The following is a 27,955-nucleotide window of genomic DNA, read 5'->3' on the forward strand; positions in this document are numbered from 1 at the left end:
CAGAGAGCTTTCAAAGCATCAGAGGGATCTCATTGTTAAAAAGTATCCATCAGGAGAAGAGTACAGAGGCGGCTCTCTAATTAGGCAAATGAGGCGGCTGCCTAAGGCCTCGCACTCACAGGGGCCTCACGGCCGCCTCATTTGTCTCTGCTGGATTAATGGACAGACCAACAGGCAGAACCAGGGGCCATCTGTAAAAGCCGTGCGGGCAGCCGTCGGGCACACAAAGCAGCTGAGCTGCTCCTTCAGCCCGCGCTGCTCGCCTGGCATCTCCGCATCTTTCTGGGGGGTCGGCCAGGCTGCAGCAGGCGCTGGGATGGGATCCATCCACTGGAGCTCCTCCTATCCAACTTCTTTTACTGACTCCGTGCTTTCTGGTTCCTCCCAATTCTCCCTGCATACCCCCTCTGTTTCCTGGTTCTCCCCCCAGTGCTCTCTGATCCCCGTGCTCCCTGGCTCCCCCACTGTGCTGTCCAGTACCCCCCTCCACTGCTCCCCAGCTCCTCCCATGCCCCCCTATGCTGTCCAGTCCCCCCACTGCTCCCCAGCACCCCCCTCCACTGTGCTGTCCAGTCTCCCCACTGTTTCCCAGCACCCCCCTCCTCCACTGTGCTGTCCAGTCTCCCCACTGTTTCCCAGCACCCCCCCCCCCTCCACTGTGCTGTCCAGTCTTCCCACTGCTCCCCAGCTCCCCCCTACACTGTGCTGTCCAGTCTCCCCACTGCTCCCCAGCACCCCCACCTTCCACTGTGCTGTCCAGTCTCCCCACTGCTCCCTCCCCTCCCCTCCACTGTGTTGTCCAGTCTCCCCACTGCTCCCCAGCACCCCCCCTCCACTGTGCTGTCCAGTCTCCCCACTGTTTCCCAGCACCCCCCCCCCCCCTCCACTGTGCTGTCCAGTCTCCCCACTGTTTCCCAGCTCCCCCATGCTCTCCCCCCCACTGCCAATACCACCAGGGAGGCTATGCTGCCGCTTGTCTTCAGTTAAAAATCTCATTTATAGCTCAGTGTTGGCTTTCTTCTGCCATTTATTCATACTACATGTACCACAGTTTACGCTTGTTAGTGTTATATATTGGTACTTGGCAGACAACGTAGAATGAAATGACAGGAACACTATATAAGTTAAATGAAACATTGTGAGAGGGTCAAGAAATAGACAAAGCGGTTAGTTCAGTGCACTGTAGGAGATAAAAATAATCTATCTGGCAGCAGTTTAACTGAACTGAACCAATCCATACATAATCTGGTATAAAAAAACAATAACAATGAATCAGTCAGCACTAACCTTGAGTATAAATAACTCAATTCATAGACCAGTAGTGGCAGAGATACAACATAAAATACCCTACTTAGTCACAATCATGAATAAATCTGTATGATTCAAAGATTCATTTAAAAAGATACTTCAGTGGCAATCAAGCACACTCCTTCCAAGTTTAGCCAGTGGACTTGCCACCATGCAACACTTGTGTGTATGCTAAAAACTAATTGGCATTTTTGCAACAGACTACACATGCACAAGATTGGGAGGGGGAAGCCGGAAAAGGGACACTGTGGCTTTAGATGCCCACGCTGCAGGCGGCCGCGCTGTACACGACCATAATAAAGTAAGTTATACATGCTGAACAAATGCATAACAGGGAACAGTTTACACCACTTTTATCTACAGGTTAGGCTATAATAAAGCTTACCTGTAGGTACTGGAAATATCTCCTAAACCTGGGGGAGTACAACTGGGGGAATCCATAGTGGAGAAGGGTCTGGGGGTCTTGGTAGATCATATACTCAATAATGGCATGTAATGCCAAGCTGCAGTATCCAAAGTGAGCAGAAAAGTCCTTTTATTGTATTAGGAGAGGTATGGACTCCAGAAAGAGAGATATCATTTTGCCCCCCTGTACAAATCATTAGTAAGACCTCATCTGAAATATGCAGTTACATTTTGGGCTCCAGTTCTCAAAAAGGATATCGGGAAACTGGAGAAAGCGCAGAGAAGGGCAATCAAACTGATAAGAGGCATGGAGGAGCTCAGCTATGAGGAAAGATTAGAGGAACTGAATTTTTTCCCTCTTGAGAAGAGGAGAATAAGGGGGGATATGATCAACATGTACAAATATATAAGGGGTCCATATAGTGAACTTGGTGTTGAGTTATTCACTTTAAGGTCACTCAGGGGGCACTCTAGGTCTAGAGGAAAAAATATGTCATCTCCAAATATGGAAAGGTTTCTTCACAGTAATTCTGCGTACACACGACCGTTTTTTATGACGTGAAAAAATGCAATTTTTTAAAATGGTCATTAAAAGCGATCGTGTGTAGGCTCCAGAGCATTTTTAACGACGTGAAAAATGGGCATTATATATTTAGAACATGCTCTAAATTTTCGCGTCGTTTTTCACATAGTGAAATACGGTCGTGTGTAGGCTTTAACGACTTGAAAAAAAACGTGCATGCTCAGAAGCACGTTATGAGACTGGGGCACTCATTCTGGTAAAACTAGCATTTGTAATGGAGATAGCACATTCGTCACGCTGTAACAGACTGAAAAGCATGAAGACTGAAAAGCGCAAATCGTCTCTCACCAAACTTTTACTAACACGAAATCAGCAAAAGCAGCCCCAAGGGTGACGCCATCTGAATGGAACTTCCCCTTTATAGTGCCATTGTACGTGTTGTACGTCACCGCGCTTTGCTCAAGCTTTTTTTTTTTCATGATTGTGTGTATGCAAGGCAGGCTTGACAAAAATCACGTCGAAAAAAACTTTGGGCCAAATTCTCAAAAACCTGTGTAAATTTAGGATTATCTAACTTATGTCATTTAAGTTACGGCGCCCTAAGTTGGTGTCGTAAGTACCGTATTCTCAGTGCATTTGCATGGTTATGGCAAGTGGGAATGAAATGGGCGTGCTTCATTGTAATGAGCCGTGACCCCATGCAAATGAAGTGCCGGCCGTACTGCGCATGCGCGCATGAATCTGGACCTCACTGCGCATGTGCAGAACTTTGGTCAGCGCAATCAGTGAGATAGGTAAAAGGCCAAGCGTACTTAGTTTGAAGATCGCCCTGTGTCTAAATAGCCCCAGTCAAACAGACTTCAATTGCAAAAGTATTTCCCTGTGTTCCCTTCCTAAAGCAAGTTGCTTCTGCTTTGAACGTTTGTCAGTGTTTGTTGGTAAGATTTGTTTGTGAGAAAAGTGTTTGTGGAGTTGGAGGGTATAGTTGGTGTTTGTTTTTGATCATTTGTTTTTTGTTTTCCTTTTTTGCCCGTTTGTTTTTGATAAGTGTTTGTTTTTTGGTGTGTGATTGTTTTTTGTTTTCCTTTTTTGCCTGTTTGTTTTTGATAAGTGTTTGTTTTTTGGTATGTGATTGTTTTTTGTTTTCCTTTTTTGCCTGTTTGTTTTTGATAAGTGTTTGTTTTTTGGTATGTGATTGTTTTTTGTTTTCCTTTTTTGCCAGTTTGTTTTTGAATTTATAGTAGCTGTCTGTATATTTTTTATTTTTGCTTGTTTGTATTTTCTTTGTTGTGTGTGTGTATTGTTGTTTGTTTTTTGGGTGAGTTCCCTGTTGCTGGGTGTTGTCTGTCATGGCTCCCAAGCGCAGGAAGCTTAATTTTACCCTGGCAGAGAAGCATATACTTGCTCAGGGCGTCATTAAATTTGGGCGATTTCTCCATGGCCCTGAGAGCCACAACACCACCCCGGCCAGGAGGAAGGAGATCCTTCAAAAGATCACCGATCGGATCAATGCGGCGGGGGGGGGGGAGACCAGGACCATCGCTGGAGTTAAAAAAAAAATTAATGACTTGAGGAGCGTGTCCCGGAACAAGCTGGCAACGCTGCATGCCCATACCAGGGGCACTGGAGGAGGGGGACCCTGCCCAGTCAGGATGAGTGAGGAGGAATGGGCAGTGGCCCAGTGTTTCCACCCACAGCAGGTGGTGGGCCTGCCTGGCTTTGACAATGATCCTCTTATGAGGACAGGTAATTTTTTAGAATTTCTATCTGGTGATTAGCATGTGTGGGTGGGGGAAGGGAAGATGTGCCAAGTGTGTGGATCCAACAACCTGTGATTGTTTTGTGTCCTCCCCAGATGGCCAGGAGGTTGCAGCCCCATCAGCCCAGGAGGTGGCAGCCCCATCAGCCCAGGAGGTGGCAGCCCCATCAGCCCAGGAGGTGGCAGCCCCATCAGCCCAGGAGGTGGCAGCCCCATCAGCCCAGGAGGTGGCAGCCCCATCAGCCCAGGAGGTTGCTGGCCCATCAGGTCAGGAGGTTGCTGGCCCATCAGGGCAGGCTGCTGCACCACCCCCAAGACAGGCTGATGCAGAGTCCCAAGAAGGGCAGGATTCGCCATGGGAGGGGAGTGCCCACAACTCCCCTAATTTGGATGTTGAGTGGGAGGAGGATGAGGGGGAGGAAGATGACAATATTGTGATTGGGCAGGAAATAATGATGGGCCAAGATATGACCTTTGAGTCATCCCCTGAGGGAACCCCACAGGCACCCAGCAGTCAGGCCACCATCATGGGTCGCCCCTTCCAACCCTCCTCCAACATGCAGCAGCACCCATGGCTCACTCCAACTCCTCCTCCAAGGCCACAAGCCTCAGGGGCAAGTAGGAGGCCGACCCCGGAAAACAGGGGGGGGTTGGTGCGTCTGCCGGTCAGTTTGTTGAGGGACAATGTCCGGCAGACCCGCAGTCTGTCTGCGATCCAAAAAACAATGACCAAGGTGGAGCGCAGCCTGGGTGCAATGAGGGAGTCACTGGGTGACGTGGCCACCAACTCCGTGGGGGTCATCACCTGTTTGTGGGACCTGAGGAACGCCACAACAGGTGTGGCCCAGGAGGTGACTGCCCTCACCCAGGCTGTGCAGGCCAATACCCGGGCTGTGCAGGCCAATACGGCTGACATTACTTCCTGTCTGACAAGGATAGCCGTTGCCTTGGAGGGAAGGCCAGCAGGAGGACAGACACCAGGGGAGGCTGCTTCTTCCCCTGCACAGACCCCCCCCCCTGAAAATACTCCCTCCCCTGCACAGACCCCCCCCTGAAAATAGTCCCTCCCCTGCACAGACCCCCCCCCCGTGAAGATCCCCCAGTCGACCGTGGCTGTCCCCGTGGCCGTGCCCGTGCCCGTGCACCATCCCAGCCACACCTCCAGATGCACGCTGGAATGAGCCACTCGCTAAAAAATGGAGGGTTGCCATCACTTTTTCGAGAGGTGTCAGGGCATGGGAACGTAGGGTTGGGGTGATAAGATCCTCATGAAGAAGTTGGGTGATCTCCAGGATGGCCTCCCTATCAAAACGGTAGTTGCCAATCACCTCATAATCTGGCATTTGCCAAATATCACGCCGTGGACGATAAACCTGTGCCCTCATCCTCCTCCTCTGTGCCCTCCTCCTCCTTTGTGCCTGTAAGGCAGCAAGTGCCGTCAGAATCATAGCTGGTCCTGGCATTTTTCCAAAAATAACCTTCACAACTAGAGCTCTAACCTCTAGTCACTACCTACAGCAAACCCTTCCACAGCATGTGTAAAATTAGGTCTGGTTTTATAATGTGGAAATTTAGTCAGAAAAACTAACAGGTGCGCACAGGGCGGAAAATACGGCACACACACTTAATTCTGAGAATCGCCCTAACTCCTTCATTTGCATCTTTGCCTATCAAAAACAGCGGCGAGCCTAGCGTAATTTGCGCCCGGGAATGCGCAGGTGTAACTAATTTAAGTACGGCTGAAAATACGGAAATGTTTGCTTAAGTCGTTTTGACGATCGTGCGCAAATATACGCGCCGTGTAAATTTAGAAAAATGGAGTCTGCGTATCTCTTTTGAGAATTTGGCTCTTTGTTTTTTCTAGGACATTAAAAATGGTCGTGTGTACACGGCTTTAGAGCTGTGAAAATGTGGAACAGACTCCCTCCAGTGGTGGTTCTGACCAGCTCAGTAGATTGCTTTAGAAAAGGCCTGGATTTCCTAAATGTACATAATATAACTGGATACTGACATTTATAGGTAAGGTTGATCCAGAGAAAGTCCAATTGCCTCTCGGGGGATCAGGAAGGAATTTTTTCCCTTGCTGTAGCAAATTGGATCATGCTCTGCTGGGGGTTTTCGCCCTCCTCTGGATCAACTGTGGGTTAAGGATTGTGTATATGGGATTGTATTTATTAATTTTGCTGGTTGTACTAGATGGACTTGTGTCTTTTTTCAACCTAACTATGTAACTTAATTTAAAGTAGAACTTCACCTAAAACAGGAAGTTAAGCTCATCAAACCCACCCCCCCCCTTTTTTTCTGGGAATGGGTAATTATTTCTGACAGGTACCTGCTCCCACATCCGCTCTTCATTCTTAGGCGAGAAGAGCAGAAGTCCCCTCCACTAGCAACCACCTGAGACACTTCACACAACCCGGCGGGCTGTGGGACCAATTTGAAAGCATGGTGCATCTTGTGAATCTGCAGTGGGTAACTGGCTGTGAAACAGCAGAAAGCCACAGCCTACTTCTCACAAGCAAGATGGTGGCACTGGGGACTTAAAGACCAGAAAACAACTGGCCCAGGTGGTGATAGCACTGGCCCTTTGAACTGGTAAATTAACATTTATTAAAAGTCAGCAGCTGCAACATCAGTTGCCATAGGTTTGCGCAGCCTATTGTATTAAGGTGTGCACCCCATACTGTAGCTCAAACACACATGTGTGTGTGCATATATATATATATATCAGTAGGGCAGGGATTGGTGTCAGTAGTTTATTTGAATTCTTTTTTATTTTTTGCTCTTTTACAAAAACATGTTTACTATTTTTTAGGCGCCCCGTTGGGGGGCTTTGGTGAGAAATCAGGCTCTAAACAGACCCCTGTCTCACTTTTGAGATAGAGAAAAGGACTGAGGACAGAGATTCCCCAGTCTCTTTCTCTGCAGCCAAGCAGCAGGAGGAATTTTCACAGTACAGGGTGATTAGGGTGTGCCCAGGCACACCTGGAACCCCCTGTGCGCACGCCTATGGTAGCTGCTGATTTTAATTGTTTGTATAGATTGTAGTTTCTAAACTATGCTAAATCTGTTGTCATGCAAAAAACAGCCCCTAATTAGTTATTTTACATTAGGACTTCAACCACACAAAGAAAATAGGGGTGCAGCAAATGACATGGATGTTTATTGACATAATCTTAGAAAAAGGGACTAATTGATTTAGTTGAAGCTGAACTCCAGTGAGCCATTAAAAATTGGGGTAGTCAAAGGCTTAAGCCTTGTATACACAGTAAACCGTGCGTGTGTACGAGGCTTTGAGGTTTCTCGTCAAGAAAACTTCCCAGAATTTAGACGAGAAAAATAGTGAACCTGTTCTCTATATTCTCATTGTGAGATTCTCGGCAGTGTTTTCCTGCCGAGAAACCCGAGCGTGTGTATACTTACCTTTCCGCGGAAACCCGTGCATGCTCAAAATGACTTTGACGCATGTGCGGTAGCTTCCAAGGCATAGGTAGGGTGAAGCAAGATGGCGGTAACGGCATCAAATGTGACGAGCGCATGCTTGTCGTAGTCGACGTTTGTGCTATTCAAGTGAACGGCGGTTCTTTTGAATGGTGTGTCTGTACACACAGCGGGCAAGAGATTCTTGCCAGGAATCTCATCAGGAAAAACAACGTTTTTAAGCCCTGTACACACGGGAATCTGGGCCGTGTGTACAGGGCTTAATGCTAGTTTACTGTTGGCAATGTAAAGCATGGGACTACTTGGCAGATGTCCTGCAGTGTATGTGAAGCCATTATGCACCCACCCACATTCCGAAGTTGTAGCATACCATGAAGAGTGCGAGGACCCAAAAAGTTATTTTCAAAGGCTGTCAGAAGGTGTTCCATTTTAGCTATCTTTCTATTCTTTCTCTGTTTAACAGAAACAATTCTTAAACAGCAAAGATAGGTTATTTGCTCCTAAATATGTCTCCAAAGATTTGTAAAGTCTCTTTTTTTGGCATAGTAACGAGATTCATTGAGTAGAGCATTGTTTCTAGCATATATTGATTATTTGCGGCATCACTATGTAATCTCATTTTATGGCAGCTTAGAATCGACCTCACCTATTTCTTCTCTAAATAGAAAATGGGAACAACAAAATGAATTTGTGTTTTTAAGGAAACTGACTTGGCAGAATATGTGAAAAGGTTGCAGCCTCTACAAGCTTAAACTAGGTATGAAATGGGAGGGGAAGTACCATCGCCCAATATAGGAGAAATTGGGGAGCTGGGAAATCGGTCGCCAACGGGTCACCCAAAACAGTGGCGACCGGTTGGGGACCGATCTCCCAGCTTCCCTATTTGGCAGAATATGTACCAAGGAGCCCTAATATTGTTTATATTTGGCTATAAGATTAACAAAGGATAGGGTTTTTCAGTAATGCTATCCATATACTACCAATTTTTGGGCTAATTGGGTATTGCAAGGTTTAGCAGAGAATGAATAATGAGCTCTTTGGTGTGCTGCATCACTTGCACAGATTTTCCAGCTGTATAAAACCACTCTTTCGGTGACTACTGCAGTGGTGTTGAGCCTACCATACATTCATTGCATAGTGTTCTGGATATTTTATAGATAGGCAACTCCTATCCTCATATTGATTAGTAGACATTTGCACACTGAAATATTTTGTTTCATAATTTAGTTTTCGTCCGAAATTCGTTTTTATTTATTTAGTTTTTCGTTAAAAAAATTCATTTGTCCGAAAATCCAAATTAAGGTCGAATCTGTCATTAAAGGCTTATGGTGTCTGTCGAATGTTCTAAGAAAAAAAAATATATATATTAAAAAAATTGTTTTGACTCTTCATGTCTCTCTATGTCGAATCTTCATGTCTCTCTATGTTGACTCTTCTTCATGTCTCTATAATGTTGAATATTTTCTCTCTATGTCAAATCTTTTCTCTTTATGTAGAATAATATTGGACTAATAGAGTTAAGGTTAGGCACATTCGACCGCAACGAAAACGGGAGTAACTAAATAAATGTATTTTTCTGACGAAAACAAAATTCTGAAACAAAATATTTCAGTGTGCACATGTCTAGTGGTCCCCAGATTCCTGATTTTAGGAGTTAGTCAATACAATAAAATTTCACAGAACCTAAAGAAATGGGCCATTTGGGACCCACGAAATGTAACGTGCTAAGATAGTTGTAAATCCCCCCTAACAAAGCCATCTAGAATCCACAGGTTATTCAGCTTCAAGAATAACAAAGGAGCCAAGTGGTCATATTAAGGGTGGGAAAATCAAGCTGTGAAACACATATATAAAAAATATACAGGGCCTTGAAAAAGTATTCATACCCCTTAAAATTTTCTGAATTTTTTCATGTTACAACCAAAAACGTAATTGTATTTTATTGGAATTTTATGTCATAGACCAATACAAAGTGGCACATAACTGTGAGGTGGAAGGAAAATGATAAATGGTTTTCAACATTTTTTGCAAATAAATATCGAAACAGTGTGGTGTGCATTTGTATTCAGCCCCCTTTACTCTGATACCCCTAATTAAAATCGAGTGGAACCAATTGCCTTCAGAAATCAGCTAATTAGTAAATAAAATCCACCTGTGTGTAATTTAATCTCAGTATACATACAGCTGTTCTGTGAAGTCCTCATAGGTTTGTTAGAGAACCTTAGTGAACAAACAGCTTCTTGAAGGCCAAGGGACACACCAGACAGGTCAGGGATAAAGTTGTGGAGAAGTTTAAAGCAGGGTTAGGTTATAAAAAAAATATCTTAAGCTTTGTACATCTCACAGAGCTCTGTTCAATCAATCATCTGAAAATGTAAAGAGTATGACACAACTGCAAACCTACCAAGACATGGCCGTCCACCTAAACTGACCGGTTGAGCAAGGAGAGCATTCATCAGAGAGGCAGCCAAGAGGCCCATAATAACATGGTAAGAGGTCCATGGTAATCCACAGCTCAGGTGGGAGAATCCGTCCTCAGGACAACTATTAGTTGTGCACTCCACAAATCTGTCCTTTATGGAAGAGTGGCAAGAAGAAAGCCATTGCTGAAAGAAAGCCATAAGAAGTCCCATTTGCAGTTTGCAAGAAGCCATGTGGAGGACACAACAAACATGTGGAAGAAGGTGCTCTGGTCAGATGAAAATGTTTATTTTTGGCCTAAAGCAAAACGCTATGTGTGGCGGAAAACTAACACTGCACATCACCCTGAACAGTGAAACATGGTGGTGGCAGCATCATGTTGTGGGGATGCTTTTCTTCATCAGGGACAGGGAAGCTGGTCAGAGTTGATAGGAAGATGGATGGAGTCAAATACAGGGCAATCTTAGAGGAAAAACAGAAAAAAGGAAAAATACCGCGCTCCCTAGTGGTGACTAAACACAATAAAAAAATTGATGATAAATGTATAATATTGAAAATGCATCTGGCATACCAGAAAGTGCAATAAAAGAAATGTAAAGCAGCAGTGAAAAAAATGTGCGAAAACACAAATAATTAGACAAAAGAAAATACGAAAACTGCGCTATAAACCAACATGTGAAAAACAAACTGTGGAAAGTATCTTAAATGAAAACATATGAATGTCACACTAAGTGCATAAGTGGAAATATAAACCATATAATTTATAACATAGAAGTCCAATTGCCAACAATGGAAATTGCAGCAAAAAGTCCTAATAAGTGTCAAACCAAAATGAGTCCATAATAGTGAAAACGTGAAAAGAAGCCTATTATGACAACAATATCAAACGTGCACCTACACCAGATGTACAAGCCTGCTTACCAGAACACAGGCTATATAAGCCTGGAACTCAACCCCACTCTCGGCTGGTATTGGTTGTACGACAGGGAGATGGACACTGGTAATCCGGACGGATGTAGACCGGTCACCTCGATCTCAGTGGCTGGAGGGTGAATGGAAGTAATCCGAGTGAGTGGAAACGATCACCTCAATCACAGCAGATGTCTCATACAGTACCGAGGGAAGAAATACTCGAAGAAATAATATTGTATGCACAGAATTTAATATAAAAAGGAGACCGATATACTTACAAAAGCATCTGAATAAAATCACGATTAAAAACAAAGAGCCCGCCGGCAAGCGGACACCTGTCCTATGGGCGAAGACGTCAGCGCGTCAACCTCCCGACGATAGTTTAGTCTCACAAAGACGTCGTCACAGGGAATCTTAGAGGAAAACCTGTTAGTCTTGAAAAGACTTGAGACTGGGGCGGAGGTTCACCTCTCAGCAGGACAATGAGCCTAAACATACAGCCAGAGCTACAATGGAATGGTTTACATCAAAGCATATTCATGTGTTAGAATGGCCCAGCCAAAGTCCAGACCTACAGTAAATCTAATTGAGAATCTGCGATAAGACTTGAAAATTGCTGTTCAGACATTTTCCATCCAATCTGACAGAGCTTGAGCTATATTACAAAGAAGAATGGGCAAAAATATCACTCTAGGCATTGCGCAAAGCTGGTAGAGACATCCCCAAAAAGATTTGCAGCTGTAATTGCAGCGAAAGGAGGTTCTACAAATTATTGACTCAGGGGGTCTGAATACAAATGTACACCACACTTTTCAGATATTTATAAGTAAAAAAAAAATATATATATATATATATATATATATATATATATATATATATATATATATATATATATATATATACATATTTATCATTGTCCTTCCACGTCACAATTATGTGTCACTTTGTGTTGGTCTATCACATAAAATCACAATAAAATACATTTACATTTTTGGTTGTAACATGACAAATGTGTAAACTTTCAAGGGGTATGAATACTTCTTTTTTTTTATCATGTTGTTACGTGATTTTGGAATATAGTAAATAAGCCATGTTGAATTTTTCATATTACTATTTTAATGGTTTTACATAAATCAAATAAACGGTTTATTTGGTTTATTGGTATTTCGATTCAGATCTTTGCAGTGCATTGCCGCACACATTAAAACGTTGTATATAACACATTAATGTGTTATATACAACGTTTTAATGTGTCACTTGTCAGTTCATAATAATGGACTTTTCCTGGCATGTACACAAAGAGCAAAAAAAACTGACAAACCCCTAGTCTAAATCTACAATTACAATTTTTTGGGGGACTTTAGATGCACTTTATTCATTTCATGTCCCTTTCTAATATGTCCATGTCCACCCATGTCCATTATGACTTGGTACCTTTTTAAGTTTTAATTTTCAACCTCTTTTGGTAAATCAGTTAAACCCTGTTGAGGGGTTTAGGCTGACATACGCCCCTGTTGAAGTCTACTTAGATGAAATGCGTTGGGTTTGGCGTTTTGCTCTCCTTTTTTCTTTTGTGATCACACATTTTTATTACTACGGATGCCAATCAGTTTTCATTCAATAAAACCTATCATTTTTGATCTATAGCATGTGGAGCCCTTTTTTTTTCTCTTTACATCTTCCTCGATAAGAGTTTTTTTTTGTGGCCCTTCTATCCGGCTGTTTCAACTTGATTTCTCAACCTTATGGTCACCTACAAGACCCCTGGAAGCTGCTCATGGAAACGCCTGGGTCCTCATGATCGTTGTGGAAGACTGCCCATCTTGGCCCTCTCTGCTCGATTTACTCGTTGTCATCGACATTCGAGTCCACCATCTCTGGTAAAAGTACATACCCCATTATTTTGATTGAAGATACAACACCTCAATGTTTCCACGTGTTCACTTTATCACTGTGCTTCACTCCTGAGGAACAACTATTTTATACTGGACTTTATGTGTTCACTATACGGATTGGTTCATTCATTTGGACATTTCCCATACTCTTCCATATATATTTTCACACTTTGTGAGCTACCTTCATGTGTATAACATTTAATTATTTGAATATTGCTTATTCAACTTTTTAGCGCTACATTTCCCATTTACCTTTAAACTAGTCAGACTCACAAAAAAAAAGTAATAAAAAGTCTACATAATCTTTTAAATAGAGTTTGGTATGTGCATATTATGAAGCCATTGATCTGTATGTAATTAGCAGAAAATTGTTGTCTGTGCTATTTAAATACAACACACCAGTCAGCTGCATCTGGGATTTTATATAGATTTGTTCCATGTAAGCAAAAGGAAAAAAAATGAAGCAACCGTTTGGGAAATGTCTCTCCATTTATTGACCTTGTTAGGCTGTGAAGGTCAAATCTCTAAACTGCTTTGCTAAACAGATAAAACCACCAATATAAACAAGCTTATGGATTACGAGATCTTTCGGAAATGTTGTCAATATTTCGCTGATTAAGCTTTTTTCCCCCCCTTCATTATTCTCACTAGCACAGTTTTCAAAAGTATAATTGGACCATGCTGCTAATAGATAGCTAATTGTTCTAAAATATCACTTCTAAAGCAGCCAAGTCATTTTAAGGGTCACTCCTATTATAATTAGTGCCCTTTCAGATATATATGTTACAGCAATGTGCTTTTTAATTGCAAATTACTACAACACACAGATCACAGTGTGGAGGTTGGCACTCTAAAAATCCAGAATGTGTGAGTTCAAGGTGCTGAATCTTCTGTTATCAATATCTTAAAACTATCAAAAGCCAGTATGATAAATAAAGTACGTATGTGCTGTGTTTAGTTTTGAATTTGTTTCTTAACAAATTTCGACAAATTTGTTAATTTGGAAATATCTGAATGAACACAAGTCTGTTTAACAAATTGTATGAATATTCTAAAATTCGCAAATTCCTAAAATTCAGAATTTTGAAAATTAGAAAGTTGAAAATGCAAAAACTTGAAAATTCAAAAATCTGAAATAATAACTAACTAATAATAATAACTTTATTATTACTAACTATTAAATTATAAGTTTTGGAATTTCCTTTCAAATTTGTCTGTTAGTGAACGTAACGAATACAAATTTATCTGAAGTTACGAACTATCCGAAATAACGAATGCCGTATCTAAAAGTAAGTTTGGCCCCTGTGCTGATATAAAAAAAAGTTTAACTAAACTTAAGCTTTAAATTGTGGTGGAGCTTGGAAACATAAAATGAAAAACTTCCATAGTGCAGTATGTTGATTAAAAGTGAATTCAATAAAACAGAAGAATCGCACTTACAGAGTAGAAATCAATCAATGGCGATAAGGTATATCATACAACGAGGCCGCAGTGTCTGCATCGGCTACGGTTCACTTCCTATGTTTGTTTGTTTGCCCATCCACCTCCTGAGAGGAAAAAACTTAATGATGTGACCATCGTAGGCTCCATCCTACGCGGTTCGTCACGATAGGACGTCGTCTGGGGATTAATAATACTCATATATGCAGCAGCTTTCCAACCCATACACTGGCCTCTAGTTTATTTTTTATTTATTTATTTTTTTATTACAACAGTGTTATGTTATGTGAACAGTTTTGATGCAAACATTACTTAGATTCCTTGTTTCATTGGATCCGGAAATGTGTTTGCTTAGATGTCATAGAGGGCTTCTCAACTATTTCAGCTCCATGCTCCCTGCAATGTCATCTATAACTGTGTGCAAAGCTGAGGCTTCTGCCATTTAGGTTCTGTGATTTGTATTTCACATCTGATAAGTTGACAGTTGTTTTTATTTCTGCAGATTCTATTCAACAACTCATTCGCTCTGGACACTTCCTGGATACACCCCGCCGAGGAGCTGACATTGTTTCAGGGACTAGAGAAGCCAAGTCTCAGGGCAAGCCAAGTCACCATGGCTCTATCCAGGCCGACTACTGCCAGGCCACTTCGTACCGTCATATTAACACCTCAGCGAGTAACAGGTTTGTGGAAATGCTTTGGTGTTCTTTGTGAATAACAGGTGCATGGATGAGCATTGATGTAAAGGTGCATTGACGCTGTTGGCTGCCTGCAGCAAATCGGCTAGGCTTTCATCATTACTTGTTGCTGTTGTCAATGTGTAGATGTTCATATTTTGTACAAGTTAGCCTAGATTTTGGAGCCAGGAACTTTTCTGAGAACAGCTGCCTTGGAGTTAGATGTGCTAAAATACTTTCTGCTGAATTCAGCGTTACTAGTTCTGATTTAAAATCTGTGTTTGGAAATTATTACATTGAAAATTGCATACATTAATTGTTCGCAAACATTTTAAAGTGGATGTAAACCCACTCTCATCATCTCATCATTTCTAAATTGCTTGCATAGTGCTGATATATAAGGATAAGAAAAAGATGAGAATGGTGCGCTTATTCAATAATGTGCTTTAAAGTAATATACTCTTATGCCTCGGTAGCTTTTTCCCCCTACACATGGCCGGTTTTCCTGCCAGGAAAACTGCCATGAGAGCTTTGGTCGGGAATCCCGGCCATGTGTATGCTCCATCTCAGTGTTTCCCATAGAAAAACTGCCGGGAAAAAGACCGCCGGCAATCCCGTCAGGAAAAATGAAAACATGTTCTAATTTTTCCTGGCGGGATTCCCAGCAGTTTTCCTGTCGGGAAAACTGTGATGGGGCATACACACGGCCGGTTTTCCCAGCCAAATGCTGTCATGGCAGTTTTCCCGATGGGGAAAAACAGTTGTGTGTACGAGGCAAAAGAATAATTATGATGAGTATCCAAACATACAAATAAATAAATGTGAATACAAGTCCAACTAAAGCCCAATGGTAGGAGTCAGTTCATATAAAGGTAAAAATATCATAGAGAAAACTTGATAGAAGAAAAAACAGATAAAACATCAATCCAAACATCGACTGTTAAATTTATGAATTGCCTGCTCACCTCCAACAATGACCCAAGGATCAAACAAGGCTCATCAGATAGTCAGATAAGGAATTTTGCTGATGGATCTGTAAGGCTCGGTTCACACTATCGCCGCATCCGTCGCACAGCAGGGGTCAGGCGCGTTCTGGTTCACCGCTTCAGGTCCGATTTCAGCCCAAAAGGCACACGTTTTTCCTGCACACCGCACCGGACCTTCTGCAGAGATATGTGAACCGGCTCCATAAAAAGCCATGCTCCTGCTATGCGAATTGGATGCGGAAAAATGCGCATTCAATTTGCATAGGTCTGAACCGAGCCTTAAGGCATCCAGGTCCCAGGCAAAGACGAAGAACTACGTCCAAAAACTTGGCATCAAAACATCTTGGGTAATTCCATATATAGAGGAAACAGCTCGCTCCAAGGAATGAAACTTCTTGTATAAATGACGCTTAAAGGAAACAAAGAACAGCCATAGTGCAATATTGCCAAATGAAAAGTAAATGTATTTAGTAAAAGAAACTGCTTACATCAAGTAAGGGTAACAACTGTAGTAAAAAGCAATGGGAGTAGTGACACACTCGCCTCCTCACCGTACTTCTGTAAAACACCACCGGAACTGACGTCACAAGGCTCCACCCCACTAGTCAAGTGACTTTCTCAGGGAAGAGATCCCTATTTTCACTATATTCACTGGAGGCTGAGGGTTTATATTTGCTTAAAAATTAAAACATAGTAGCATGCAAGTTTTTCCCTTATAACACAGATCTATAAGGATATACATGCCCCCTGCATGTATCCTTACCTGTCAAGTATCCAAGGTTTTTCAGATGGAAAATCCGATCGTATGTACGGGGCATGAGGAAATTAGTGCACTGGTGTGACTTTTTACCAAGGAGAGGGAGCAATTTCGACCATGATCGGGAAACAAAAATAACCAGAGGGGATCTTGTCAAAGGAGTCTCCATAAGGTACAAGAAGCTATAAAGTGATTTAACCCACTAGTGCATCCCCATAACTGAAATATGAATTTTGAGCAGCTTTGGATTTTTTTTGCTTTCCTGTGTCCTCATATTTCCCCACCATTGGAACCATTTTTCACTTATATGCGTTTTTTTCCCCATTACCTAGAGCAGGGGTCTCCAAACTACGGCCCGCGGGCCACATCCGGCCCGCCAGGCCATTTCTTCCGGCCCGCAGCTTCAATCCTATCCACCTGTTAGCTGTGGAACCTGCGCTGCATATTCGCCCCAGGCAATAGGCAGCGCAGGTCCCGCAATCCCTTCCGGCGTCTCACTGTGTTGTTGGCTGCTGGGACCACGGCATCCCAGCAGCCAATGAGGTGTAGTGCAGACCCGTAGCCGCCTCCCTGCTCCCGCCTCCCGCCTCGCTGTTAACCAGTAACGAGTGTGTAATACAAGCGGGGCGGGAGTCGGGAGGTGCAGCAGGTCTGCAAAGCCAGTGATGGAGACGCGCTGGACACATGCAAGGAGGGGGGCTGATACACTTGTGTGACGGTGGGTTAAATGGCTCTGATGGGGACACAAATGTGGGGGGGCTGACACTTATGGGGACACAAATGTGGGGGGGGTTGATAACTCTTATGGGGACACAAATATGTGGGGGCTGATGACTCTGATGGGGACACCCTGGTGGGGGGGTTGTAGACTGATGGGGACACACATTTTGGGGGGCTGATGAGACTCTGATAGGGACACAAATGTGGGGGGGGAGGGTGATGACTCTGATGGGGACACAAATATATGTGGGGTCTGATGGGGACACAAATGTGGGGGTGCTGGTGGCTCTTATGGGGACACAAACACGTGAGGAGGGGGTCTGATGGCTCTAATGGTGACACAAATATGCGGAAGGGGAGGTGATGGCTCTGAAGGGGACACAAATATGCAGGTGGGGGTGGGCTGTGATGGGGACACAAATGTGCAGGGAGACTCGGATGAATGATGGGGGGGCTCTAATGGGGACACCAATTTGTGGGGATAGCCTGATGAGTGATGGGGACACAGATGTATGGGGAAACAGATGGATGGGGACACAGATGATGGGGACAAAGATGAATGGGGAGACTGATGGGGACACAGATGGATGGGGAAACAAACTGATGGGGACACAGATGGATGGGGACACAGATGGATGGGGACACAGATGATGGGGACACAGATGAATGGGGAGATGGATGGGGACACAGATGGGGAGACAGATGGGGACACAGATGGGGAGACTAATGGGGACACAGATGGATGGGGACACAGATGAATGGGGACACAGATGAATGGGGAGATGGATGGGGACACAGATGGGGAGACTGATGGGGACACAGATGGATGGGGACACAGATGGATGGGGACACAGATGAATGGGGACACAGATGAATGGGGACACAGATGAATGGGGACACAGATGAATGGGGACACAGACGAATGGGGACACAGATGAATGGGGACACAGACGAATGGGGAGACTGATGGGGACACAGATGATGGATGGGGACACAGATGAATGGGGACAGAGATGAATGGGGAGACTGATGGGGACACAGATGAATGGGGAGATGGATGGGGAGACTGATGGGGACACAGATGGATGGGGACACAGATGGGGAGACTGATGGGGAAACAGATGGATGGGGACACAGATGAATGGGGAGACTGATAGGGACACAGATGGATGGGGACACAGATGGGGAGACTGATGGGGACACAGATGGATGGGGACACAGATGAATGGGGAGATGGATGGGGAGACTGATGGGGACACAGATGGATGGGGACACAGATGAATGGGGAGATGGATGGGGAGACTGATGGGGACACAGATGGATGGGGACACAGATGGGGAGACTGATGGGGACACAGATGGATGGGGACACAAATGAATGGGGAGACTGATGGGGACACAGATGGATGGGGACACAGATGGGTGGGGACACAGATGGGGAGACTGATGGGGACACAGATGGATGGGGACACAGATGAATGGGGAGATGGATGGGGAGACTGATGGGGACACAGATGGATGGGGACACAGATGGGGAGACTGATGGGGACACAGATGGATGGGGACACAGATGAATGGGGAGATGGATGGGGAGACTGATGGGGACACAGATGGATGGGGACACAGATGGGGAGACTGATGGGGACACAGATGGATGGGGACACAGATGGATGGGGACACAGATGGGTGGGGACACAGATGGGGAGACTGATGGGGACACAGATGGATGGGGACACAGATGATGGGGACACAGATGGGTGGGGACACAGATGGGGAGACTGATGGGGACACAGATGGATGGGGACACAGATGAATGGGGAGATGGATGGGGAGACTGATGGGGACACAGATGGATGGGGACACAGATGGGGAGACTGATGGGGACACAGATGGATGGGGACACAGATGAATGGGGAGATGGATGGGGAGACTGATGGGGACACAGATGGATGGGGACACAGATGGGGAGACTGATGGGGACACAGATGGATGGGGACACAGATGGATGGGGACACAGATGGGTGGGGACACAGATGGGGAGACTGATGGGGACACAGATGGATGGGGACACAGATGATGGGGACACAGATGATGGGGACACAGATGAATGGGGATACAGATGAATGGGGAGATGGATGGGGAGACTGATGGGGACACAGATGGGGAGACTGATGGGGACACAGATGGGTGGGGACACAGATGGGTGGGGACACAGATGTATGAGGACAAAGATGTATGGGGACACAGATGAATGGGGAGACTGATGGGGACACAGATGTATGGGGACACAGATGAATGGGGAGACTGATGGGGACACAGATGAATGGGGAGACTGATGGGGACATGGGTGTAAAGCCTCATGCACGCTGGAAGTTTAGCCCTGCTGCATGATGCTCCAGCGTTTAGGTGCCAGCAAAGAATATAGGAGCACCATCCAGTCCTGCTGTCAGCAGTAAGTCAAATTCTATTCTATACTTGTTCTACTGTGGATTTATTTATAAATTATTTTTCCGGCCCGCGAATATGGGTAAAATATAGAATGTGGCCCTCGAAGTAAAAAGTTTGGAGACCCCTGACCTAGAGCGTAAAATCCATATTCAAATATCTCCCCTAAGAGCTTTGGCAAGATGCAAGTTTATTAAAGCCGTGACTTTTTTATTTTGACTTGTACGGTGATATTTCCTTGAGCATTCCTCCATTCCTTACGTTTATGGAGCATTGGTTGTGGAATAGATCTGGTAATATTGCACGAGAAGCCGTATTCGATTTGTGTCACAAAAGCTTATTGATTGGCATGTTGTGTCTATTAGCTTCTTCCTCTGAGTTTTGTGAGACAATTCTCTTGTTTTATGTTGCCTGGTGTAACCCCTATTCTTTGTGCTGCAGGTGGCTTAAATAAAAGCCAGGCACAATAAATAGTTTTAATTTGTTTTCTACAGCCCTGTGTGCTGTGTCAATGTATTTGTTATTTCCTCTGGTGGCAATTTGTTTTGAGTTATTTGTACATAAAGGGATATGCCACGTAATAGTAATAACAACCAAGCTAGCCTCTTATGTATAACGTGCATTGTAAGGGGCCCTGTATGAAATGTGATCCATTTTTATGGCATGGTAAAGGGTGAGTAGTTGATTAGCAGGAGGTCATGTTGCCTCACTGCCTGCTAGGTTAAGCCATGATGTATTTTATGACCATATAGTGTAGATCATAGGCAAGCCGGCAATCCGCAGTAAGCCTAAGAAGCTAATAAAGTTTTGATTTACTAACGAAATCGTGTTCTTCCAGCCTGGTATACCTCTGGTCCAAACAACCAATTATATTCACAAAATGTTTTTCATTCTCCTTGGCCTGATTAGCCTGGCAGTGTTCAAAAAAATGCATGATTATTTGGGTTACTTGAAAGACTATTTTAACCATTTCCCGCCCAACGTCATATAACGTTGCAGACTTTGAGTGGGGATATCTGAATGAAAAAAACAGCAAAACAAGTCTGGCGCCAGGAAACCCAGGATATTTGTGATGATGGGAATAATTCTTCTTTCTGTCCTACATGTGCCCAGTAAGACGCTATATGGGTGAACATGGTATGGTTCCTTTTAATAATGTTCAGCGTCTTGCAACCATTTCATACTTAAAGCGGATCTCCCACGCAAAAGAGTTTTTTTTTAAATGCTCTTTTTAAATGTGTAATAGCACTGCTGTGCTAAACTCACATTTCCGGTGTCCCCCCGTGGCTCCGCTGTAATGTTGTCCCCAATAAATAGTTATATTCTGTCTTTTCCTGCCGTTGCCATCTTAGCTATGGGCGTTCGATTCCCATAGGCAGGCACTTCCTCGATCTCGCGCATGCGCACTGGCTATCTTGACCGGCGGCGTGAGCGTCTCTGTTGTCATCGCAACGGCAGGCGTATGAATCAAAAGTTCCCGCCCCGTTGTAAGTCGCACGATGTTCTCTAACAGAGCCAAATATTATAATTAGGGAGCTCTGAGACAGGCTCCCAGCAGACACAGCGCGGCACAGGAAACAGGAGAAAACCCGTCGGAAACCTGAGGGGGGGGGGGCAGACCGGAAGCCTGCCTGATTAATAAGGTAGACGAATACCAAATGTAATTAAAATAGCCGATTCATCATTGTTTAGGAGCAGTATGAATATGGAGCTGCAGTGGAATTGAGGGTGGAGATCCGCTTTAATCTCCATTGGCTGATCAAGTCACATGACCTGAGGAAGGGCCACACCTCGATACACGTTGTTAAGACTACAGCCACGTACGTTCTTTCCTTGCCTCCTTCGGCTTGCTCTTCACCACCTTGAGCTCCAAGCCTTGCTTCGTATTTGGTCTCCCTGAGCGCTTTTGACGTCACGCACGGGAGTTCCACGTCAGTGTAAACAGGTGTGCCTTGCCTTGATTGCCTAGCTCCATTTTCCATCTACGGCCGGCCGGCTGGGTTATCACCTATTACTGTATAACAGGGACTTGGTTTAGGCTAGACATCGTCTCCCGGTCCATACAGAATTTAGGTTTTCCTCTCTCACCTCCTTGCCTGTGTGGACTTCACAGGGGGCACATGAGGATTCCATCGCTGCAGCAAACCCTCCAACCAGTCAGTCTATTGGCCGCCTCTACAAGGTATCACTATAGTGCTGAGCAAGCTGACTGTTTACCATTTATGCAAAGGAAAATGTTATTGTTTTTTAAACAAATCAATCCATGGCAACAATAATTCGATAAATGGTTCTCCATATTGATTTTCGCCTGTTTATTTGTCCGCACAAGACCGGCCCAAATACCGCTTTTTTGTATGGTTGTTTTTGACTGTATACATATCTGCATGATGGGTGCAGTTACAGGCATCATTCAGATATCTTCTTTTAGAGCCAGTAATTCCCTGCACCATAAGAATGATCATAGTGGCTGTTCAGCCACTTTATCATACTTACAGGTGGCGGGAATGGAAAGTCCCCCCTCTCCCGCCGCCCTCCGGTGCTTCTACCGACTCACCTGTGCGGTCGGTAAACCGGAGAAGAAACCGACCAGTTCCCAATAGAGATTTATGGTGGGCCAGATGGTCCCCGAAGTCTCTATGATCGTTCAAATGCTGGGCACGATGTTATAACGTCACATCCAGCCTCTACATTTGAAAAAAACTCAGCTGCCTTGGCTGGGAAGCTGAGATCTTTTTTTTTTTTTTTCAGGTATCCTAGCCTAGAGGTGAGATCTGGGGACTTATAACGAAGATATTTGCCAGCACACCATGGAACGACATAAATAGTGTCCAAACGGATAGTTTATTGCATGATCACAACATAAGGAGAGTGCAACGTTTCGGAATCACGCAGGACCCCTTCGTTAGGCATGTCATCCAGTATCCAGCTGGTTGTTGCTGCAGCACCGAAATTTGAAGGGCTCATCCAGGAATGTTTGTGATGGGGAAGAGCTGAACACCCCCCCCCCCCTTGTTCGGTTTGCACCAAAACCTGCGAACAGACCAAAAGTTTGTGTGAACTTTAAAACCCCATTGAAGTCTATGGGACTTGAACGTTTGAAATCTAAAGTGCTAATTTTAAAGGCTAATATGCAAGTTATTGTCCTAAAAAGTGTTTGGGGACCTGGATCCTGCTCCTGGGAACATGTATCAATGCAAATTTTTTTTTTAAAAACTGCATTTTTTTCGGGAGCAGTGATTTTAAATGACTTTTTATTCTTCAGAAATTACACTTTGTGCAGGGACAGTTCTAAGCATGGGAAACAAGCGCTGCTTTACAGGCATACTTTACACACCCCCTAGGTATGAACTTTAAAGGAATATTTCACTTTTATTGTTTCACTTTAAGCATTATTAAAATCACTGTTCCCGAAAAAACGGCCATTTTTTAAAACTTGTTTTGCATTGATACATGTCCCCTGGGGCAGGACCCGGGTCCCCAAACACTTTTTATGACAATAACTTGCATATAAGCCTTTAAAATTAGCAGTTTAGATTTCTCCCATAGACTTTTCCACAGTGTTCTGCTGCTTTTCGAATTTGCCACGAACACCCCAAATTTCTCGCTGTTCGGTGAACAGGCGATGTTCGAGTCGAACATGAGTACGACTCGAACTCGAAGCTCATCCCTAGATGGGAATATGAAGTATTATCTGGGGACTTATAGACCCCAGATCTCACTGTAAAAAGGACCTGTCATGCCATATTCCTATTACAAGGGATGTTTACATTCCTTGTCATAGGAATAAAATTGATAAAAAAAGAAAGCATCAAAATAGAAAAAAAGTAAAATTAATTTTTTTTTAAAGCGCCCCAGTGCGCATAAGCGAATGCATTAGTAGGTTGTGCCAGCATATGTAAACAGCGTTCAAACCACACATGTGAGGTTTCCCTGCGAACGTTAGAATGAGAGCAATAATTCTAGACCTCCTCTGTATTTCTAAAGGGGTAATATTGTTGTTGTTTTTTTTAAATCGGCATTCTTTGTGTTTATAAAACAAAATAAAAACTGCAGAGGTGATTAAAGCGGTTGTAAACCCTTATTTTTCACTTTTACCTACAGGTAAGCCTATAATAAGGCTTACCTGTAGGTATAAATAATATCTCCTAAACCTGTACGGTTTAGGAGATATTCCCCTCGCAATGCGCCGCTGATTGCAGCGGCGCATGCGCAGGGGGAATCCACGGCGAAAGATCCGGCAGCCACCGGACCTTGCCGATTTTAGATCTCCCGCGCGCACGGTTTACAACCGCTTTAAATGCCACCAAAAGAAAGCTCTCTATATTTGGGTACAGCGTCGCAGGACCGCGCAATTGTCAGTTATAGTAACACAGTGCCGTATCACTAACAAAATTACTGGTCAAACCTTCCAGGGCTGAAGTGGTTAAAGTAAAAAAAAAAATGGCCTTGAAATGCACCCCAGGCTTCTTTATCCATCAAGACACAGCAGTGGTGCACCAGCCAGTTTTGTCATTGATTTGGTAATCTAGAAAAATGTTTTGCTTACCTGTTTGTAATGCATCAGATATGTTCCCAAACAAAGATTGCCCACTAGTAAGATATTCTCTTAGGCACTAATCAAATTCAAACTTGCCTTAGGAGTCTGAATCTAACTGGTGATATAGCAGGTAACAGAGAGAGCCAGGGAATAACAAATCACAAATTCCAGAAAGCAAACTTACCCATCACTCCACAAGTAAATTCTTTGCAATTTGGCTGTAATAGATTAAATGGAAATCAGATTATGACTTTCTGATATTCTTGGTTAGCATGGTTACAGTTCTTGCAGGATATCATTAGCAGCTTGTCAACTGGCTTCACATAAACAGGACCTAAAAATGTAATCATAAAAAGAAAATACATTTTTAAGTAATTATAAAATATTGCAAATCTATTTATATTAAATATGTCCGGCTGGTGGTAGAACACCCAATTAATTAACACTTCATCCCAGATAGTCAAATATGTGAAATGGGTAAGAGAAAGGGGATTGTCACGATGCTTACAGAAAATAATGGAAACCAATTATTAAAACGTATATCATTTTAATGAGAATAGCGTTAAAAAATACAACAGATCCGGTTTGTTTGAAGATATTCAACATTTCATGGTAATGGTGCTCAAAAAACAAATGTTCGATATAGGCAGAGATTTTATATTCGTATATTAGCCCGACATGTTTCGCCTAATAGCTTCATCAGGGGATATACGAATCAATCAGGGAATGTGCAAGACTGTACAAAAATCCCACCGAAAAATAATATGAGTACAAAATATTAAGGAAATACATATAACATTGTAAACAGCCAGAGAATGTACACATAGTTTGCCAAAGAATGCCCCAATGGGAGGAAAGCTTACCACACCAGGATTCCCAGAAATGATCACTGCCAATTAGGGGAAGAGACCAACCAACCCAGGATCATAGAGCTCTGTGCGGCCACAGAGGGCACACAGTGACCAGGCTAGAAGATGAACAAAGGGATACAGGGAAGTATAAGGCATGGGTAAATATGAAATTTCTACTTGGGAGGATTTTAGCACCAAGATCACAGCAGGGTATCAAGGTGTTCTCAATAATGTACTGTAATGGGAGGGTATGAAATAAAAATAAGATACTCGCTTAAAACAAGTAGATTAAGGCCGCGTACACCATCAGTTAAAAAAACTATCGTGTCAGAATGCGGTGACGTAAAACACAACGACGTGCTGAAAAAAACTAAGTTCAATGCTTCCAAGCATGCGTCGACTTGATGCTTTTGCATACTAACCATCGGTTTTGACCTATCGGTTATCAGTCCATCGGTTAAATTTTAAAGCAAGTTCTAAATTTTTTGACCGAAGGTTAACTGACCGATGGGGCCCACACGCGATCGGTTTGGACCGATGCATTCAGTCCGTTTTCATCGGTTTTGACCGATCATGTGTACGCGGCCTCAGAGCTTGGGGTGGAGCACGATTTAGAAGTGCATTAAATTATATCCGATGGAAGTGGGGAAAATAATTCTGAATCGGAAGAAAAAGGGAGGAATGGATAAAAAATAAAGGAATGGAGAAATAATGGAAGGGCAAATCTATGTTTCGTGTTTACCATCTGCATACAGTAGATAGTGCAGTCAAGTCAATTCACCATCTTTCCTGGGCCATTTTACTGAGTATTAAAGTGGTTGTAAAGTCGCATGTATTAATTGCTTTGATTATCGCTGTTCTAGGTCCCTGTTCAGTACAGTGTGAGTGTGTTTTCCTAAAATTATAATGCTAAATACCTTCTTTGCAGAGCCCTGCTGTGTTATCATGTGACCTCCCACTATTTTTCTCCCCGATGTGAGTTCAGTGGGAGGGGCTGAGATTCCCTATGATGAATGCAAGCTGACAGAGGGAGGTTACATGTCTGCACAGCAGGGCTTTGCAAAGAAGGTACTTAGCATTGTAATTTTAGAAAAAAAAACACACATTGTTCTGAACAGGGACCTAAAACAGAGAGGAGCAAAGTAATTAATACAGTACATGTTTCTTTACTTTACAAGCACTGGAGCAGCTGCAGGGGATAAAATTACAAAGGAGAGGAGAGGAGATTATCTCACACACGGACTACAGACGTTACAGGGAGAGAGGGTGGTGAAGATGCAGAGATGCTGAGGAGAGAGCTGGCCCCGCTGACAACTAATGACTCATCGATTGTTAAGAACGCGGCGGTCGGCTTCCTGGCCCCCTCCTTAGCAACCAGCTATATACAATGTGATTTACAGTGCGAAATGCATGAAAACTGCATGCAAATACACAAAACAAACAAGGGTTTAAGCATGCAAAACGCACTGCAAAACGTGCTTGAAAAACGCATCAAGCACAGCCGCATAGATGTGAACCTAGACTTAGGCCTCGTACACACGATAGGTTAACCAGAGGACAACGGTCTGATGGACCGTTTTTATCGATCAAAACCGATCATGTGTGGGCCCCATAGGTTATTTAACCATCGGTTAAAAAAAGGCCAACTTGCTTTAAATTTAACCGATGGATTCCTAACCGATAGGTCAAAACCAATCGTTAGTAGGCACAACCATCGGTTAAAAATCCACGCATGCTCAGAATCAAGTCGACGCATGCTTGGAAGCATTGAACTTTTTTTCAGCACGTCGTTGTGTTTTACATCACTGTATTCTGACACGATAGTTTTTTTAACCAATGGTGTGTAGGCGCGACGGACCATCAGTCAGCTTCATCGGCTAACCGATAACAACGGTCCTTCAGACCGTTGTCATCGGATGGACTGATCCTGTGTACGAGGCTTCAGTGTTTGAGCTTGATCCTATGGCCCTTAGATAAATAGTCCCAACATTTTTAAATATTAATTCAAAGATTGGATCTCAATGGGAACTCCAATTGTAGTGCTTTAAAAATTAATTTGTAGTGACCCAAGAAAACCCATTATATATACACAATTTAAGCCTCTCAATGTAGTACAAAGGGGAAAAATAAAATAAAAAATTATTTAACTTAATTATATATGATGGGTTACAGGAAAGGTACAGTCCTGTCCAGTCCTTAGCATTGCCCACCTGCAGTCATTTCGCACTACAGGCTGCTGAGTCGCAGTGGTCAGGATGGTATTTCTCTCATTATAGAGCCACTAGCCATCAGTTCAATTTAACTGGCGAAATGCTACAAAAATTCAAGACTAAGCAGCCTTATTTCAGTTTTCCACATTTAGGAGGCATTCCAAAAGCCTCTACATACATACAGAGCGGCCAGTTTAAAAACAAACAAGGATGAGCTCACAGTGCCTCTCACTTCTTGTCAGAGGCATTGAGCTCAATGGATAACTTGGAGCCTTGGTAAAGCACCATTTGCCCAAGCTGTCCAAAAATGCTGCAGTAGAGGCACGCCTCTCATTGCTGTGTCATAGAAGGGGCATGTGTCTAAAAGACAACTGCTCCCTTCCAGTCCAGCCCTCTTAACTACAAGGAAATACATGGGTTTATGTGTATAAGATTTACCCACAATCCCATGTTTTTCTCACACAGTTAAGACGGTGAATGAGAATATGCTGCTGCTGAAAAGGTACAAGTTAAATCATATATTATTATGCTATATTTTATAAGATAATCATTTATTATGTATCTATTTACTGTGAAATTACTGGTTGGAAGTTATAATTTCAAACGTCAGTAATTTGTCCATTAAGCCAACTGCTTGAGCACAGATTTTTTAAATATAGTAAATTACCT

The 27,955-nt window shown here is 43.5% G+C and overlaps 1 protein-coding gene across 1 annotated transcript in view; it reads left to right on the top strand.

The window, feature by feature from the left end:
• The window catches only part of TCERG1L (transcription elongation regulator 1 like), a 272,474-nt gene that overhangs the window by 56,814 nt on the left and 187,705 nt on the right, over positions 1-27,955 (top strand). Inside the window, exon 3 of the mRNA XM_040361370.1 lies at positions 14,607-14,787. Coding sequence (XP_040217304.1) covers positions 14,607-14,787 — 181 coding nt within the window. The remainder of the gene's footprint in view (positions 1-14,606; positions 14,788-27,955) is intronic.

This window comes from Rana temporaria, chromosome 8 (assembly GCF_905171775.1).
Source record: "Rana temporaria chromosome 8, aRanTem1.1, whole genome shotgun sequence".
NCBI lineage: Eukaryota > Metazoa > Chordata > Amphibia > Anura > Ranidae > Rana > Rana temporaria.